The sequence below is a fragment of the Phasianus colchicus genome, chromosome 1 (assembly GCF_987193195.1).
Source record: "Phasianus colchicus chromosome 1, bPhaCol1.hap1.1, whole genome shotgun sequence".
NCBI lineage: Eukaryota > Metazoa > Chordata > Aves > Galliformes > Phasianidae > Phasianus > Phasianus colchicus.
This window is the reverse complement of record NC_143436.1, coordinates 195735967-195754913: the sequence shown is the minus strand read 5'-3', so window position 1 is coordinate 195754913 and position 18947 is coordinate 195735967. Positions and strand designations below refer to the sequence as shown.

Genomic DNA, 18947 nt, shown 5'->3' with positions numbered 1-18947 from the left:
ATTTGGGATATGGGATTTGGGATTGGGGTATGGGATTGGGGTTGGGATATGGGATTGGGATTTGGGATATGGGATTTGGGATTGGGGTATGGGGTTATGGGATCAGGATATGGGGTTATGGGGTTATGGGATGGGATTTGGGATTGGGGTATGGGATTGGGGTTGGGGTTGGGATATGGGATTTAGGATTGGGATTTGGGATATGGGGTATGGGTTATGGGGTATGGGTTATGGGATTTGGGATGGGGTTGGGGTATGGGATGGGATTGGGGTATGGGGTTGGGGTTGGCATATAGGATATGGGATTGGGATATGGGGTGTGGGATATGGGGTGTGGGATATGGGGCATGGGATTTGGGATTGGGATATGGTGTATGGGATTTGGGGTATGGGATTTGGGATTGGGGTATGGGGTGGGATTCGGATATGGGATATGGGGTATGGGGTATGGGATGGGATATGGGATGGGATATGGGATTTGGGATTGGGGTTGGGATATAGGATATGGGATTTGGGATTGGGATATGGGATGTGATGGGATTGGGTATGGGATTGGGGTATGGGATGCGATATGGGATAAGGGATATGGGGTATGGGATTGGGGTATGGGATGCGATATGGGATAAGGGATATGGGGTATGGGATTGGGGTATGGGGTGGGACTGGGATATGGGATGGAATGGGCTGTGGGATTGGATGGGCTATGGGATGTAGGATTTGGGATTGGGGATGGGATATGGGATTGGGGGATGGGGTGGAGATGGGATCTGGGATATGGGATATGGGATATGGGATATGGGATATGGGATATGGGATGGGGGGGTCCGTGGGGGGTCAATGGGGGGTTTATGGGGGGGTCTATGAGGGGGCAATGGGGGGTCAATGAAGAGGGTCCATGGAGGGGTCGATGGGGGGGTCAATGGGGGGGGTCTATGGGGGGGGTCTGTGGGGGGGTCCATGGGGGGGTCTATGGGGGGGTCAATGGAAGGGTCAATGGGGGGGTCAACAGAGGGGTCCATGGGGGGGTCCATGGGGGGTCAACCGGGGGGTCAATGGAGGGGTCAATGGGGGGTCAATGGAGGGACCCATGGGGGGGTCAATGGAGGGGTCAATGGAAGAGTCTATGGGGGGGGTCAATGGGGGGGGTCTATTGGGGGCCCAATGGAGGGGTCTATGGGGGGGGTCCATGGGGGGGTCTATGGAGGGTCTATGGAGGGTCTATGGAGGGTCTATGGGGGGGTCAATGGGGGGATCCATGGGAGGGGTCTATGGGGGGGGTCAATGAAGAGGGTCAATGGGGGGGTCCATGGGGGGGTCAATGGAGGGACCCATGGGGGGTCAATGGGGGGGTCAATGGGGGGTCAATGGAAGGGTCTATGGGGGGTCAATGGGGGGACCCATGGGGGGGGTCTATGGAGGGGTCCATGGGGGGGTCTATGGAGGTTCTATGGGGGGTCTATGGGGGGTCCATGGGGGGGTCAATGGAGGGGTCCATGGGGAGTCAATGGAGGGGTCAATGGGGGGTCAATGGGGGGGGTCAATGGGGGGTCAATGGAAGGGTCCATGAGGGGGGTCTATGGGGGGGTCAATGGAGGGGTCAATGTGGGGGTCAACAGAGGGGTCCATGGGGGTTCCATGGGGGGTCAATAGAGGGGTCCATGGGGGGCTCAATGGACGGATCCATGGGGGGTCAATGGAGGGGTCCATGGGGGGGGCTCTATGGGGGTTCTATGGGAAGGGTCCCTGGGTGCCGCCTAGGGGGGCGCTGTCCAAGCTTGGATCCGCGGGTCGGGAGGGGGAGGGAGGGAGGGCGGGGGGGGCGGCATCAATGCGGGGGGGCGTCGTCGTCGCTGCCCTCCCCCCTGTCTTCGCCGCCCTCCTGCAGGCCGCTCTCGTCGATGTCCGGCAGCGACGCCGACCTCTGCAGGCTGAGCTCCGCCAGCGGCAGCGGGGGAACCGCGCTCTGCTCCGGGAACAGCCACGGCTTCCGCTGCGGGGAGTGCAGCCGCTTCCAGCGCGGGTAGCGCCGCGACGCCTCGTACAGACGGCGCAGAGCCTGGGGCAGCGGGCGGGGGTGAGCGGGGTGGGGGGGTGGGGGGTAAGGGGGGGGATGGGGGCGGATGGGGGGGTAGGGGGGTAGGGGGGGTGTATGGGTGGGGATGGGGGGTAAGGGGGGATGGAGGGGGGTGGGGGGGATGGGGGTAAAGGGGGGATGGGGGAGTTATGGGGGGAGTTGGGGGGGATGGGGGGGTTATGGGGGGGTTGGGGGGGAAGAGGGGGCAGTATGGGGGGGATATGGGGGATATGGGGGGTAAGGGGGGGATGGGGGGTAGGGGGGTGGATGGGGGGGCTTATGGGGGGGTAAGGGGGGATCGGGGGGGTAAGGGGGGGGATGGGGGGAGTTATGGGGGAGGATGGGGGGTAAGGGGGGATGGAGGGGGGTGGGGGGGGATGGGGGGCTGGATGGAGGGTTATGGGGGGTAAGGGGGGTGGATGGGGGGGAGAGGGGGGTAGGGGTAGGGGGGTGGATGGGGGACTTATGGGGGGGATGGGGGGGTTATGGGAGGGTAGGGGGCTGGATGGGGGGGTTATGGGGGGTAAGGAGGGGAATGGGGGCATAAGGGGGGGATGGGGAGGAAGAGGGGGGGCAAGGGGGGGATGGGGGGGCTTATGGGGGGTAAGGGGGGGATGGGGGGGAAGAGGGGGCAGTATGGGGGGGATATGGGGGGATATGGGGGGTAATGGGGGGGATGGGGGGGATGGGGAGGTAGGGGGGGTAGGGGGGGGGTGTATGATGGGGGATGGGGGGTAAAGGGCGATGGGGGAGGTGGGGGTGAGTTATGGGGGGGGGATGGGAGGGAGTATGAGGGGTTATGGGGGGGTAAAGGGGGATATAGGGGTGTATGGGGTGGGGATGGGGAGTGGGAGGGGATGGGGGGTGATGAGAGGGATGGGGGGGTTATGCGGGGGGGTTATGGGGGGTAAGGGGGGGGATGGGGGGGATGGGAGGGTAGGGGGGGTAGGGGGGGTGTATGGGTGGGGATGGGGGGTAAGGGGGGATGGAGGGGGGTGGGGGTGATGGGGGGTAAGGGGGGGATGGGGGAGTTATGGGGGGAGTTGGGGGGCATGGGGGGGTAAGGGGGGGGATGGGGGGGAAGAGGGGGCAGTATGGGGGGGATATGGGGGGATATGGGGGGTAAGGGGGGGATGGGGGGTAGGGGGGGGATGGGGGGTAAGGGGGTGGATGGGGGGGCTTATGGGGGGAGTTGGGGGGATCGGGGGGGTAAGGGGGGGGATGGGGGGAGTTATGGGGGGGGTTGGGGAGGGTAAGGGGGGAATGGAGGGGGATGGGGGTGATGGGGGGCTGGATGGAGGGTTATGGGGGGTAAGGGGGGTGGATGGGGGGGAGAGGGGGGTAGGGGTAGGGGGGTGGATGGGGGGCTTATGGGGGGAATGGGGGGGTATGGGGGGTTATGGGAGGGTAGGGGGGTGGATGGGGGGGTACAGAGGGGGATGGGGGGGTTATGGGGGGCTAAGGGGGTGGATGGGGGGTTTAAGAGGGATAACGGGGGGGATGGGGGGGCTTATGGGGGGGAATAGGGGGGTAAGGAGGGGGATGGGGGGGTAAGGGGGTGCTAATGGGGGGTAAGGGGGGGGATGGGGGGGCTTATGGAGGGGTTGGTGGGGGTATGGGGGGGTTATGGGGGGGTAAGGGGGGTTATGGGGGGTAAGGGGGAGATGGGGGGCTTATTGGGGGGGTTATGTGGGTTAAGGGGGGAAATGGGGGTGGATGGGGGGGGTTATGGGGTATAAGCGGGGGTAAGGGGGGGCTGGGGGGGGCTTGGAGGGGTAGGGGGTGGATGGGGGGGTAAGGGGGGGTAAGGGGAGAGTATGGGAGGGTAAGGCAGGGAATGGGGGGCTTATGGGGGGGGTTATGGGGGGTAAGGGGGGGATGGGGGCGGATGGGGGCGGTGATGGGGGGGTAAGGGGAGGGATGGGAGGGTTATGGGGGTGGATGGGGGGGGTAAGGGGGGGGATGGGGGGGCTTATGGGGGGGTTTGGGGGGCCATGTTGGGGGTTATGGGGGGTAAGGGGGGCCATGGGGGGGGTTATGGAGGGGGTTGGGGGGGGTAAGGGGGTGGATGGGGGGCTAAGGGGGGGTTATGGGAGGGTAGGGGGGTGGATGGGGGGGGTAATGGGGGATAAGGGGGGGGATGGGGGGACTTACGGGGGGGGTTGGGGGGGTGGGGGGGTTATGGGGGGGTAAGGGGGTGGATGGGGGTGGATGGGGGCAGTTATGGGGGGTAAGGGGGTTGGATGTGGGGGTTGGGGGGGTTATGGGAGGGTAGGGGGGTGGATGGGGGGGGTTATGGGGGGTAATGGGGGGGATGGGGGGCTTATGGGGGGGGTTGGAGGGGGTTATGGGGGGGTAAGGGGGGGATGGGGGGGCTTATGGGGGGGGTTGGGGGGGGTAAGGGGGGAATGGAAGGGGGTGGGGGGGATGGGGGGTGGATGGAGGGTTATGGGGGGTAAGGGGGGGGATGGGGGGGAGAGCGGGGGTAAGGGGTGCATGGGGGGGGCTATGGGGTGCATATGGGGGTGTGTGGGGGGGCATGGGGGTATATGGGGTGTATGGGGGTGGAGGTGTGTATGGGGGGGTTATTGGGGGGTGTAGGAGAGGGTGTGGGGGGTTGGGGGGGCTAAGGGGGCTATGGGGGCTGTATGGGGAGGTGTGGGTGTGGGGGGGTGTATGGGGGGCTATGGGGGTGTAGGGGGGGGTATGGGGGGCTATGGGGGTCTATGGGGCTGTAGGGGGGTCAATGGGGGCTATGGGGGGATTTTGGGGCCGCGCTCACCTTTGGGGCTAAGAGCTGCGAGGATTTGTTGACCACCCAGCGGGGCAGGGAGCCTGGGGGTGCGGACACACACGTGTATGGGGGGGTGAGGGGGACGGGGGACGGGGGGGGGACACACGTGGTATCAACAGCCCCCCCCCTACCCCCCATCCCTGCCTGCAGGCTTGTGCTGGTAGCACCACCATCCATCCCATCCCATCCCATCCCATCCCATCCCATCCCATCCCATCCCATCCCATCCATCCCATCCCATTACCCCCAACCCCACCCCATCCCGTCCTGTTACCCCATCCCAACCCATCCCAGTACCCCCATCCCCAATGCCAACACCTCCCAACCCCATTACCCCATTACTGACCCCATTACTTTTGGGGTCCACCTGTGCCAGGTATGTGATGCAGCAGCTCCATTCTCCCATCCATCCCACTCCAGTACCCCCATACACCGCATCCCATCCCATCCCATTACCCATATTCCATCCTATTACCCCATCCATCCCATCCCATCCCACCCCATCCCCCCCTATCCCCCCATCCCCACCCCATTCCCCCATCACCGACCCCATTACCTTTGGGGTCGACCTGTGCCAGGTACGTGATGCAGCAGCTCCATTCCCCCATCCATCCCACTCCAGTACCCCCATCCCACCCCACCCCATCCCATCCCATTACCCATATTCCATCCTATTACCCCATCCATCCCATCCCATCCCATCCCCTCCCATCCCCTCCTATTACCCCATCCCATCCCATAACCCCCATCCATCCCATCCCATCCCCATCCCACCCGTTCCCCCATCACCGACCCCATTACCTTTGGGGTCGACCTGTGCCAGGTAGGTGATGCAGCAGCTCCGTTCCCCCATCCCCCATCCCATCCTATAAACCCCATCCCATCCCATCCCATCCCATCCCCTCCTATTACCCCATCCCATCCCATCCCATCCCATCCCATCCCATCCCATCCCATCCCATCCCATCCTATTACCCCATCCCATCCCAGTACCCCCATACATTCCATCCCCATCCCATCCCCTCTCATTATCCCCATCCCATCCCATCCCATTCCATCCTATAAACTCCATCCATCCCATGCCATCCCATCCCATCCCCTCCTATTACCCCATCCCATCCCATAACCCCCATCCATCCCATCCCATCTCCATCCCCACCCCATCCTATAACCCCTATCCCACCCGTTCCCCCATCACCGACCCCATTACCTTTGGGGTCGACCTGTGCCAGGTACGTGATGCAGCAGCTCCATTCCCCCATCCATCCCACTCCAGTACCCCCATCCCATCACCCCCATCCCATCCCATTACCCATATTCCATCCTATTACCCCATCCATCCCATCCCATCCCATCCCATCCCATCCATCCCATCCCCTCCTATTACCCCATCCTCTCCCATCACCCCCATCCCATCCCATTACCCCTATCCCATCCTATTACCCCATACATCCCATCCCATCCCATCCCATCCCATCCCATCCCATCCCATCCCATCCCATCCCCTCCCCTCCTATTACCCCATCCCATCTCATAACCCCCATCCATCCCATCCCATCCCATCCCCACCCCATTCCCCCATCACCGACCCCATTACCTTTGGGGTCGACCTGTGCCAGGTAGGTGATGCAGCAGCTCCGTTCCCCCGTCCCCCTCACCAGATACCCGGTGCGCAGCGACACCGCCCTCACCATATCCTTCCTGGGTGGGTACCTCTGTAGGGCACAGCAACGGGGCACTCAACTCCCTCACCCTATAGGTCACCCTATAGGCCACCCTACAGCCACCCTACAGCCACCCCGTCTCGCTCACGGGGTGCTTGACGGAGTAATTCATGATGATGAAGTCGTCGCCCATGGGCAGCCAGGAGCGCAGCGTCACCACGTCGCGGTTCTTCAGGGGCTTCGGGCACTTCCCTGGGTAAAGGGGGGATTTGGGGTGGGGGTTTTTAGGGTGGGAACGGGGACGGCCCTATAGGGCAGCCAGTGGGAGGACATAGGGTAAAATGGGAGCGGGTGGGGCGGATGGGGTCGGACTGTAGGGCTGGCGGTGGGGGGATATAGGGCACCCAGTGTGACCCCATAGGGCACCCAGAATGACCCCATAGGGCACCCGGTGTGACCCTATAGAGTATGTGGTGTGTGACCCCATAGGGCACCCAGGGTGACCCCATAGGGCACCCGGTGTGACCCTATAGGGTATGTGGTGTGTGACCCCATAGGGCACCCAGAGTAACCCATAGGGCACCCAGAATGACCCCATAGGGCACCCAGTGTGACCCCATAGGGCACCCAGTGTGATCCTGTAGGGCACCCAGTGTGATCCTATAGGGCACCCAGTGTGACCCCATAGGGTACCCAGAATAACCCCATAGGGCACCCGGTGTGACCCTATAGGGTACGTGGTGTGTGACCCCATAGGGCACCCAGTGTGACCCCATAAGGCATGTGATGTGTGACCCCATAGGGCACCCAAGGTAACCCCATAGGGCACCAAGTGTGATCCTATAGGGTACATGGTGTGTGACCCCATAGGGCACCCAATGTGATCCTATAGGGGGGATTTAGAGTGGGGGTTTTTAGGGTGAGGGTCGTAGGGAATGGGGACGGCCCTATAGGGCAGCCAGTGGGAGGACATAGGGTAAAATGGGAGCGGGTGGGGCGGATGGGGTCGGACTGTAGGGCTGGCGGTGGGGGGATATAGGGCACCCAGGGTGACCCCATAGGGCACCCAGAATGACCCCATAGGGCACCCGGTGTGACCCTATAGGGTACGTGGTGTGTGACCCCATAGGGCATCCAGAGTAACCCATAGGGCACCCAGAGTGACCCCATAGGGCACCCAGTGTGATCCTATAGGGCAGGTGGTGTGTGACCCCATAGGGCACCCGGTGTGACCCCATAGGGTACCCAGAATAACCCCATAGGGCACCCGGTGTGACCCTATAGGGTATGTGGTGTGTGACCCCATAGGGCACCCAGTGTGACCCCATAAGGCATGTGATGTGTGACCCCATAGGGCACCCAATGTAACCCCATAGGGCAACAAGTGTGATCCTATAGGGCAGGTGGTGTGTGACCCCATAGGGCTCCCAGAGTAACCTATAGGGCACCCAGAGTGACCCCATAGGGCACCCAGTGCGATCCTATAGGGCACCCAGAATGACCCCATAGGGCACCCAGTGTGATCCTGTAGGGCACCCAGAGTGACCCCATAGGGTACGTGGTGTGTGACCCCATAGGGCACCCAGTGTGGTCCTATAGGGTACATGGTGTGTGACCCCATAGGGCACCTAGTGGGGGGATATAGGGCACCCAGACTGACCCTATAGGGCACCCAGTGTGATCCTGTAGGGTACATGGTGTGTGATTCCATAGGGCACCCAGTGTGACCCTATAGGGCACGTGGGGTGTGACCCCATAGGGCACCCAGAGTGACCCCATAAGGCACATGGTGTGTGACCTCATACGGTATGTGGTGTGTGACCCCATAGGGCACCCAGAGTGACCCCATAGAGCACATAGTGTGTGATCCCATAGGGCACCCAGTGGGGGCATATAGGGCACCCAGACTGACCCTATAGGGCACTCAGAGTGACCCTATAGGGCAGGTGGTGTGTGACCCCATAGGGCACCCAATGTAACCCATAGGGCACCCAGTGTGATCCTATAGGGTGTGTGGTGTGTGACCCCATAGGGCACCCAGTGGGGGCATATAGGGCACCCAGACTGACCCTATAGGGCACCCAGAGTGACCCCATAGGGTATGTGGTGCGTGACCCCATTACGGCCCATAGGACACCCATTAGCACCCATAGGCCCCCATTACCACCCATAGGACTCCCATTACGACCCATAGGGCTCCCAGTGTCCCCCATAAGGCACCCAGTATCACCCATAGGCGCCCAGTATCACCCACAGGACACCCATTACGACCCACAGGGCACCCATTATCACCCATAGGCACCCAGTATCACCCACAGGACTCCCATTACGACCCATAGGACACCCAGTATGACCCATATGCACCCAGTATGACCCATAGGACACCCAGTATCACCCACAGGGCACACAGTATCACCCATAGACACCCAGTCTCACCCATAGGATTCCCATTATCACTCATAGGCACACGTTATCACCCATAGGGCACCCATTATGACCCATAGGCGCCCAGTATCACCCATAGGACACCCAGTATCACCCATAGGACTCCCATTACAACCCATAAGGCACCCAGTATGACCCATAGGCACCAAGTATCACCCATAGGACTCCCATTACAACCCATAGGACATCCATTAGCACCCATACGACACCCATTATCACCTACTAGCACACATGGGCACCCAGTATCTCCCACAGGACACCCAGGATCACCCCCAGGACTCCCATTACGACCCATAGGAGTCCCAGTATGACCCATATGGCACCCAGTATCACCCATACGACTCCCATTACAACCAATAAGGCACCCAGTATGACCCATAGGACACCCAGTATAACCCACAGGTCACCCAGTATCACCCATAGGACACCCTTTATCACCCACAGGACTCCCAGTATGACCCAGAAAGCACCCATTATCACCCATAGGGCACCCAGTATCACCCATAGGCATTTAGTATCGCCCATAGGACTCCCATTATCACCCATTAGGACACCCAGTCTCACCCATAGGCACCCAGTATCACCCATAGGACTCCCCGTATCACCCATAGGGCACCCAGTATCACCCATACGACTCCCATTATCACCCATTAGGACACCCAGTATCACCCACAGGCCACCCACTGGCACCCATAGGCACCCAGTATCACCCACAGGCCACCCAGTGGCACCCATAGGCGCCCAGTATAACCCACAGGTCACCCAGTATCACCCATAGGCACCCATTATCACCCAGTATCACCCATAGGACACCCTTTATCACCCACAGGACTCCCAGTATCACCCATAGGTCACCCAGTATCATACACAGGACTCCCAGTATGACCCAGAGGGCACCCATTATCACCCATAGGACTCCCATTATCACCCATTAGGACACCCAGTATCACCCACAGGCCACCCACTGGCACCCATAGGCACCCAGTATCACCCATGGGACTCCCAGTATCACCCATAGGACACCCAGTATCACCCATAGGACACCCAGTATCACCCATAGGCTCCCATTATCACCCATAGGACTCCCATTACAACCCATAGGTCTGCCAGTATCACCCACAGGACTCCCAGTATCACCCATAGGACACCCAGTCTCACCCACAGGACACCCACTGGCACCCATAGGCACCCAGTATCACCCATAGGACTCCCAGTATGACCCATAAGGCACCCAGTATGACCCATAGGACACCCAGTATCACCCACAGGACTCCCAGTATCACCCACAGGACCCCCATTATCACCCACAGGACTCCCAGTATCACCCATTAGGACACCCAGTATCACCCACAGGCCACCCACTGGCACCCATAGGCACCCAGTATCACCCATAGGCCCCGATTATCACCCACAGGACTCCCATTATCACCCACAGGGCACCCAGTATCACCCATAGGCACCCGTTATCACCCACAAGACACCCAGTATCACCCATTAGGACACCCAGTATCACCCACAGGCCACCCACTGGCACCCATAGGCACCCACAGGACACCCAGTCTCACCCACAGGCCACCCACCGGCACCCATAGGCTCCCAGTATCACCCACAGGAGACCCAGAACCACCCACAGGCCCCCATTATCACCCATAGGACTCCCATTATCACCCATTAGGACACCCAGTGTCACCCACAGGCCACCCACTGGCACCCATAGGACCCCGTTATCACCCACAGGACTCCCATTACGACCCATAGGGCACCCAGTATCACCCATAGGACACCCACTATCACCCACAGGGCACCCAGTATCACCCATAGGCACCCAGTATCACCCATAGGACTCCCATTACGACCCATAGGTCTGCCAGTATCACCCACAGGGCACCCAGTATCACCCATAGGACTCCCAGTATGACCCATAGGACTCCCATTATCACCCATAGGGCACCCAGTATCACCCACAAGACACCCAGTATCACCCATTAAGACACCCAGTCTCACCCACAGGACACCCACCGGCACCCATAGGCACCCAGTATCACCCATAGGACTCCCAGTATGACCCATAAGGCACCCAGTATGACCCATAGGACACCCAGTATCACCCATAGGACACCCACTATCACCCACAGGGCACCCAGTCTCACCCACAGGGCACCCAGAACCACCCATAGGACTCCCATTACAACCCATAGGTCTGCCAGTATCACCCATTAGGACACCCAGTCTCACCTACAGGCCACCCACCGGCACCCATAGGCACCCAGTATCACCCATAGGACTCCCAGTATCACCCATAGGACTCCCATTATCACCCATAGGGCACCCAGTATCACCCACAAGACACCCAGTATCACCCATTATGACACCCAGTATAACCCACAGGACACCCACCAGCACGCATAGGCACCCAGTATCACCCATAGGACTCCCAGTATGACCCATAAGGCACCCAGTATGACCCATAGGACACCCAGTATCACCCACAGGGCTCCCAGTATCACCCACAGGACCCCCATTATCACCCACAGGACTCCCAGTATCGCCCATTAGGACATCCAGTATCACCCACAGGCCACCCATAGGCACCCAGTATCACCCATAGGCCCCGATTATCACCCACAGGACTCCCATTATCACCCACAGGGCACCCAGTATCACCCACATGCACCCAGTATCACCCACAGGACTCCCATTACGACCCATAGGACACCCAGTATAACCCACAGGTCACCCAGTATCACCCATAGGAGTCCCATTATCACCCATAGGCACCCATTATCACCCAGTATCACCCATAGGACACCCTTTATCACCCACAGGACTCCCAGTATCACCCATTAGGACACCCAGTATCATACACAGGACTCCCAGTATGACCCAGAGGGCACCCATTATCACCCATAGGGCACCCAGTATCACCCATAGGCACCTAGTATCACCCATAGGACTCCCATTATCACCCATTAGGACACCCAGTCTCACCCACAGGCCACCCACTGGCACCCATAGGACCCCGTTATCACCCACAGGACTCCCATTACGACCCATAGGGCACCCAGTATCACCCATAGGACACCCACTATCACCCACAGGGCACCCAGTATCACCCATAGGCACCCAGTATCACCCATAGGACTCCCATTACGACCCATAGGTCTGCCAGTATCACCCACAGGACTCCCAGTATCACCCATAGGACACCCAGTCTCACCTACAGGCCACCCACCGGCACCCATAGGCACCCAGTATCACCCATAGGACTCCCAGTATGACCCATAGGACTCCCATTATCACCCATAGGACACCCAGTATCACCCACAAGACAACCAGTATCACCCATTAGGACACCCAGTCTCACCCACAGGACACCCACCGGCACCCATAGGCACCCAGTATGACCCATAGGACACCCAGTATCACCCACAGGCCCCCGTTATCACCCACAGGACTCCCAGTATCACCCATAGGACACCCAGTCTCACCCACAGGCCACCCAGCAGCACCCATAGGCACCCAGTATCACCCATAGGACTCGCAGTATGACCCATAAGGCACCCAGTATGACCCACAGGCCACCCACTGGCACCCATAGTGCCCCCATTATCACCCACAGGACTCCCATTATCACCCATTAGGACACCCAGTATCACCCACAGGCCACCCACTGGCACCCATAGGCACCCAGTATCACCCATAGGACTCCCAGTATCACCCATAGGACACCCACTATCACCCATAGGGCACCCAGTATCACCCATAGGCTCCCATTATCACCTATAGGACTCCCATTACAACCCATAGGTCTGCCAGTATCACCCACAGGACTCCTAGTATCACCCATAGGACACCCAGTCTCACCTACAGGCCACCCACCGGCACCCATAGGCACCCAGTATCACCCATAGGACTCCCAGTATGACCCATAGGACTCCCATTATCACCCATAGGGCACCCACTATCACCCACAAGACACCCAGTATCACCCATTAGGACATCCAGTATCACCCACAAGCCACCCACTGGCACCCATAGGCACCCCAGTATCACCCATAGGACTCCCAGTATGACCCATAGGCGCCCAGTATCACCCACAAGGCATGCAGTATCACCCATTAGGGCACCCAGTATCACCCATAGGGCTCCCAGTATGACCCATAGGACTCCCATTATCACCCATAGGGTACCCAGTATGACCCATAGGACTCCCATTATCACCCATAGGGTACCCAGTATGACCCATAGGACTCCCATTATCACCCATAGGGTACCCAGTATGACCCATAGGACTCCCATTATCACCCATAGGACTCCCATTATCACCCATAGGGCACCCAGTATGACCCATAGGACTCCCATTATCACCCATAGGGTACCCAGTATGACCCATAGGACTCCCATTATCACCCATAGGACTCCCATTATCACCCATAGGGTACCCAGTATGACCCATAGGACTCCCATTATCACCCATAGGACTCCCATTATCACCCATAGGGCACCCAGTATCACCCATAGGACTCCCATCATCACCCATAGGGCACCCAGTGTCACCCATAGGACTCCCATTACTACCCATAGGTCTGCCAGTATCACCCACAGGCCCCCATTATCACCCACAGGACTCCCAGTATCACCCATAGGACACCCAGTATCACCCATAGGACTCCCAGTATGACCCACAGGACACCCAGTATCACCCATAGGACTCCCAGTATGACCCACAGGACACCCAGTGGCACCCATAGGCGCCCAGTATCACCCACAGGACACCCAGTATCACCCATTAGGACACCCAGTATCACCCACAGGCCACCCACTGGCACCCATAGGCACCCAGTATCACCCATAGGTCTCCCATTACGACCCATAGGGCACCCAGTATGACCCACATGCCCCCATTATCACCCACAGGACTCCCAGTATCACCCATTAGGACACCCAGTATCACCCACAGGCCACCCACTGGCACCCATAGGACCCCGTTATCACCCACAGGACTCCCATTACGACCCATAGGGCACCCAGTATCACCCATAGGATTCCCATTACGACCCATAGGTCTGCCAGTATGACCCATAGGACTCCCATTATCACCCATAGGGCACCCAGTATGACCCATAGGACTCCCAGTATCACCCATAGTCCCCCATTATCACCCACAGGACTCCCAGTATCACCCATTAGGACACCCAGTCTCACCCACAGGACACCCACTGGCACCCATAGGCACCCAGTATCACCCATAGGACTCCCAATATGACCCATAGGGCACCCAGTATCACCCATTATCACCCAGTATCACCCACAGGACTCCCATTACGACCCATATGGCACCCAGTATCACCCATAGGCTCCCACTCTCACCCACAGGACTCCCATTATGACCCATAGGGCACCCATTATCACCCACAGGACTCCCATTATCACCCATAGGCACCCAGTATGACCCATAGGACTCCCAGTATGACCCATAGGACTCCCATTATCACCCATAGGGCACCCAGTATCACCCACAGGCCGCCGTTATCACCCACAAGACACCCATTATCACCCATTAGGACACCCAGTCTCACCCACAGGCCACCCACTGGCACCCATAGGCACCCAGTATCACCCATAGGACTCCCATTACGACCCATAGGTCTGCCAGTATGACCCATAGGACACCCACTATCACCCACAGGGCACCCAGTATCACCCATAGGCACCCAGTATCACCCATAGGACTCCCATTACGACCCATAGGTCTGCCAGTATCACCCACAGGACTCCCAGTATCACCCATAGGACACCCAGTCTCACCTACAGGCCACCCACCGGCACCCATAGGCACCCAGTATCACCCATAGGACTCCCAGTATGACCCATAGGACTCCCATTATCACCCATAGGACACCCAGTATCACCCACAAGACAACCAGTATCACCCATTAAGACACCCAGTCTCACCCACAGGACACCCACCGGCACCCATAGGCACCCAGTATCACCCACAGGACACCCAGTATCACCCATTAGGACACCCAGTCTCACCCACAGGACACCCACTGGCACCCATAGGCACCCAGTATCACCCATAGGTCTCCCATTACGACCCATAGGGCACCCAGTATGACCCACATGCCCCCATTATCACCCACAGGACTCCCAGTATCACCCATAGGACACCCAGTCTCACCCACAGGCCACCCACCGGCACCCATAGGACCCCGTTATCACCCACAGGACTCCCATTACAACCCATAGGGCACCCAGTATCACCCATAGGACACCCAGTATCACCCACAGGGCACCCAGTATCAGCCATAGGCACCCAGTATGACCCATAGGACTCCCATTACGACCCATAGGACTCCCAGTATCACCCACAGGACACCCATTATCACCCATTAGGACACCCAGTCTCACCCACAGGCCACCCACCGACACCCACAGGCACCCCCACCCCCACCCCCTCACATGCGTAGTATCCCACGTCAGCGTTGGCGGTCAGGCGGCCGATGTCGAAGCTCTCGATGACGTTGGTGTCCCATTGGCTGCGGTACTCGGAGTCGTGCAGCACGTCGTACAGCGTCGCCGCCGCCACCTCCCTGCACTCCATCCTGCACTGCAGGGCGCGGGGGTCAGGGAGATGGGAACGGCTGGGGGTTGGGGTGGGGGCTGCATGGGTGGGGAGTTGCATGGATGCGGTGTTGCATGGGTGGGACACTGCATGCACGGCTGGGGCGTTGCGTGGGTGCAGCGTTGCATGGGTGGAGCGTTGCATGCATAAATGGAGCATTGCATGGACACAGAGCTGCATGGATGGAGCATTGCATGAGTGAGCATTGCATGGGTGGAGCATTGCATGGACGCAGAGTTGCATGGATGCAGTGTTGCATGGGTGGGGTGTTGCATGGATGGAGATTTGCAGAGATGGAGTGTTGCATGCATAGATGCAGCGTCACATGGATGGAGCGTTGCATGGGTGCAGTGTTGCATGGGTGGAGCATTGCATGGACGCAGTGTTGCATGGGTGGAGCATTGCATGGATGCAGTGTTGCATGGGTGGAGCATTGCATGGATGCAGTGTTGCATGGGTGGAGCATTGCATGGACGCAGTGTTGCATGGGTGGAGCATTGCATGGATGCAGTGTTGCATGGACGGAGTGTTGCATGGATGCAGCATTGCATGGGTGGAGCATTGCAGGGATGGAGCTTTGCAGGGATGGAGTGTTGCATGCATGGACACAGTGTTGCATGGATGCAGTATTGCATGCATAGATGCAGCGTTGCATGCATAGATGGAGCATTGCATGGGTGGAGTGTTGCCTGGATGGAGCATTGCATGGATGCAGCGTTGCATGGGTGGAGTGTTGCATGAGTGAGCATTGCATGGGTGGAGCATTGCATGGACGCAGAGTTGCATGGATGCAGTGTTGCATGGATGGGGTGTTGCATGGATGGAGATTTGCAGAGATGGAGCGTTGCATGCATAGATGCAGCGTCACATGGATGGAGCGTTGCATGGATGGAGCGTTGCATGGATGCAGTGTTGCATGGGTGGAGAATTGCAGGGATGGAGCTTCGCAGGGATGGAGTGTTGCATGGATGGAGCGTTGCATGGATGCAGTGTTGCATGGGCAGAGCGTTGCAGGCATGGATGGAGCATTGCATGGATGCGGTGTTGCATGGGTGGAGCATTGCATGGATGCAGCATTGCATGGATGGAGCATTGCATGAGTGAGCATTGCATGGGTGGAGCATTGCATGGACGCAGAGTTGCATGGATGCAGTGTTGCATGGATGGGGTGTTGCATGGATGGAGATTTGCAGTGATGGAGATTTGCAGTGATGGAGCGTTGCATGGATGCAGTGTTGCATGGATGGAGCGTTGCATGGATGCAGTGTTGCATGGACGGAGCGTTGCATGGATGCAGAATTGCATGGATGGAGCTTTGCAGGGGTGGAGCTTTGCAGGGATTGAGTGTTGCATGCACAGATGCAGTGTCGCACGGATGGAGCGTTGCATGGATGCAGCATTGCATGGGTGGAACGTTGCATGCATAAATGGAGCATTGCATGGAGGAGACTTGCATGGATGGAGCGTTGCATGGATGCAGTGTTGCATGGATGACCATTGCGTGGATGGAGTGTTGCATGCATGCAGTATTGCATGCATAGATGGAGCGTTGCATGCATAGATGGAACATTGCATGGGTGGAGTGTTGCCTGGATGGAGCATTGCATGGATGCAGCATTGCATGGGTGGGGCGTTGCATGGACACAGAGTTGCATGGATGCAGCGTTCCATGGGTGGAGCGTTGCATGGGTGGAGTGTTGCATGGGTGAGGCGTTGCATGGATGGAGCATTGCATGCATGGATGGAGCGTTGCATGGAGGCGGTGTTGCATGGATGAGGTGTTGCATGGATGGAGATATGCAGTGATGAAGCGTTGCACGGATGGAGCGTTGCATGGATGCAGCATTGTGTGGATGGAGCATTGCATGGATGCAGTGTTGCATGGATGGGGCGTTGCATGGATGGAGGTTTGCAGAGATTGAGCATTGCATGCAGAGATGGAGCGTTGCATGCATGGAGTGTTGCATGCATGGATGGAGCATTGCATGGATGGGGCGTTGCATGGGTGGAGTGTTGCATGCATGGAGTGTTCCATGCATGGATGGAGCGTTGCATGGGCGCAGTATTGCATGGATGGGGCGTTGCATGCATGGATGGAGTGTTGCATGCATGGATGGAGCATTTCGTGCATGGACGGAGCGTTGCATGGACACAGTGTTGCATGGATGGAGCGTTGCATGGATGCAGTGTTGCATGGACGGAGCGTTGCATGGATGCAGAATTGCATGGATGGAGCTTTGCAGGGGTGGAGCTTTGCAGGGATTGAGTGTTGCATGCACAGATGCAGTGTCGCACGGATGGAGCGTTGCATGGATGCAGCATTGCATGGGTGGAACGTTGCATGCATAAATGGAGCATTGCATGGAGGAGACTTGCATGGATGGAGCGTTGCATGGATGCAGTGTTGCATGGATGACCATTGCGTGGATGGAGTGTTGCATGCATGCAGTATTGCATGCATAGATGGAGCGTTGCATGCATAGATGGAACATTGCATGGGTGGAGTGTTGCCTGGATGGAGCATTGCATGGATGCAGCATTGCATGGGTGGGGCGTTGCATGGACACAGAGTTGCATGGATGCAGCGTTCCATGGGTGGAGCGTTGCATGGGTGGAGTGTTGCATGGGTGAGGCGTTGCATGGATGGAGCATTGCATGCATGGATGGAGCGTTGCATGGAGGCGGTGTTGCATGGATGAGGTGTTGCATGGATGGAGATATGCAGTGATGAAGCGTTGCACGGATGGAGCGTTGCATGGATGCAGCATTGTGTGGATGGAGCATTGCATGGATGCAGTGTTGCATGGATGGGGCGTTGCATGGATGGAGGTTTGCAGAGATTGAGCATTGCATGCAGAGATGGAGCGTTGCATGCATGGAGTGTTGCATGCATGGATGGAGCATTGCATGGATGGGGCGTTGCATGGGTGGAGCGTTGCATGCATGGAGTGTTCCATGCATGGATGGAGCGTTGCATGGGCGCAGTATTGCATGGATGGGGCGTTGCATGCATGGATGGAGTGTTGCATGCATGGATGGAGCATTTCGTGCATGGACGGAGCGTTGCATGGACACAGTGTTGCATGGATGGAGCATTGCATGGATGGGGCATTGCAGGGATGGAGGTTTGCATGCATGGATGCAGTGTTGCATGGATGGAGCGTTGCATGGATGCAGCATTGCATAGATGCAGCATTGCATGCACGGGTGCAGCGTTGCATGCATCGATGGAGCATTGCATGCATGGGGCGTTGCATGGATGGGGGTAACAGTAGGGTGTCATTGGGGTCCCCATTGGGTGCCATTGGGGTGCCCATTGGGTGCCCTTAGGACGCCCATTGT

General features: G+C 58.4%; 1 protein-coding gene across 5 annotated transcripts in view; it reads right to left on the bottom strand.

The window, feature by feature from the left end:
* Positions 1–1719: 1719 nt before the first annotated feature.
* The window catches only part of STARD10 (StAR related lipid transfer domain containing 10), a 28219-nt gene continuing 10991 nt past the window's right edge, over positions 1720–18947 (bottom strand). For 3 of the 5 annotated variants that reach the window (XM_090134194.1, XM_090134195.1, XM_090134196.1), the window contains exons 3-7: positions 15443–15590; positions 6681–6784; positions 6466–6583; positions 4857–4909; positions 1720–2056 (exon numbers count right to left, since the gene is read on the bottom strand). In XM_090134194.1, coding sequence (XP_089990320.1) covers positions 1826–2056; positions 4857–4909; positions 6466–6583; positions 6681–6784; positions 15443–15584 — 648 coding nt within the window. In that variant the 5' untranslated portion in view covers positions 15585–15590 and the 3' untranslated portion in view covers positions 1720–1825. The remainder of the gene's footprint in view (positions 2057–4856; positions 4910–6465; positions 6584–6680; positions 6785–15442; positions 15591–18947) is intronic. The other 2 variants (XM_090134192.1, XM_090134191.1) reach the window with 2 other exon arrangements.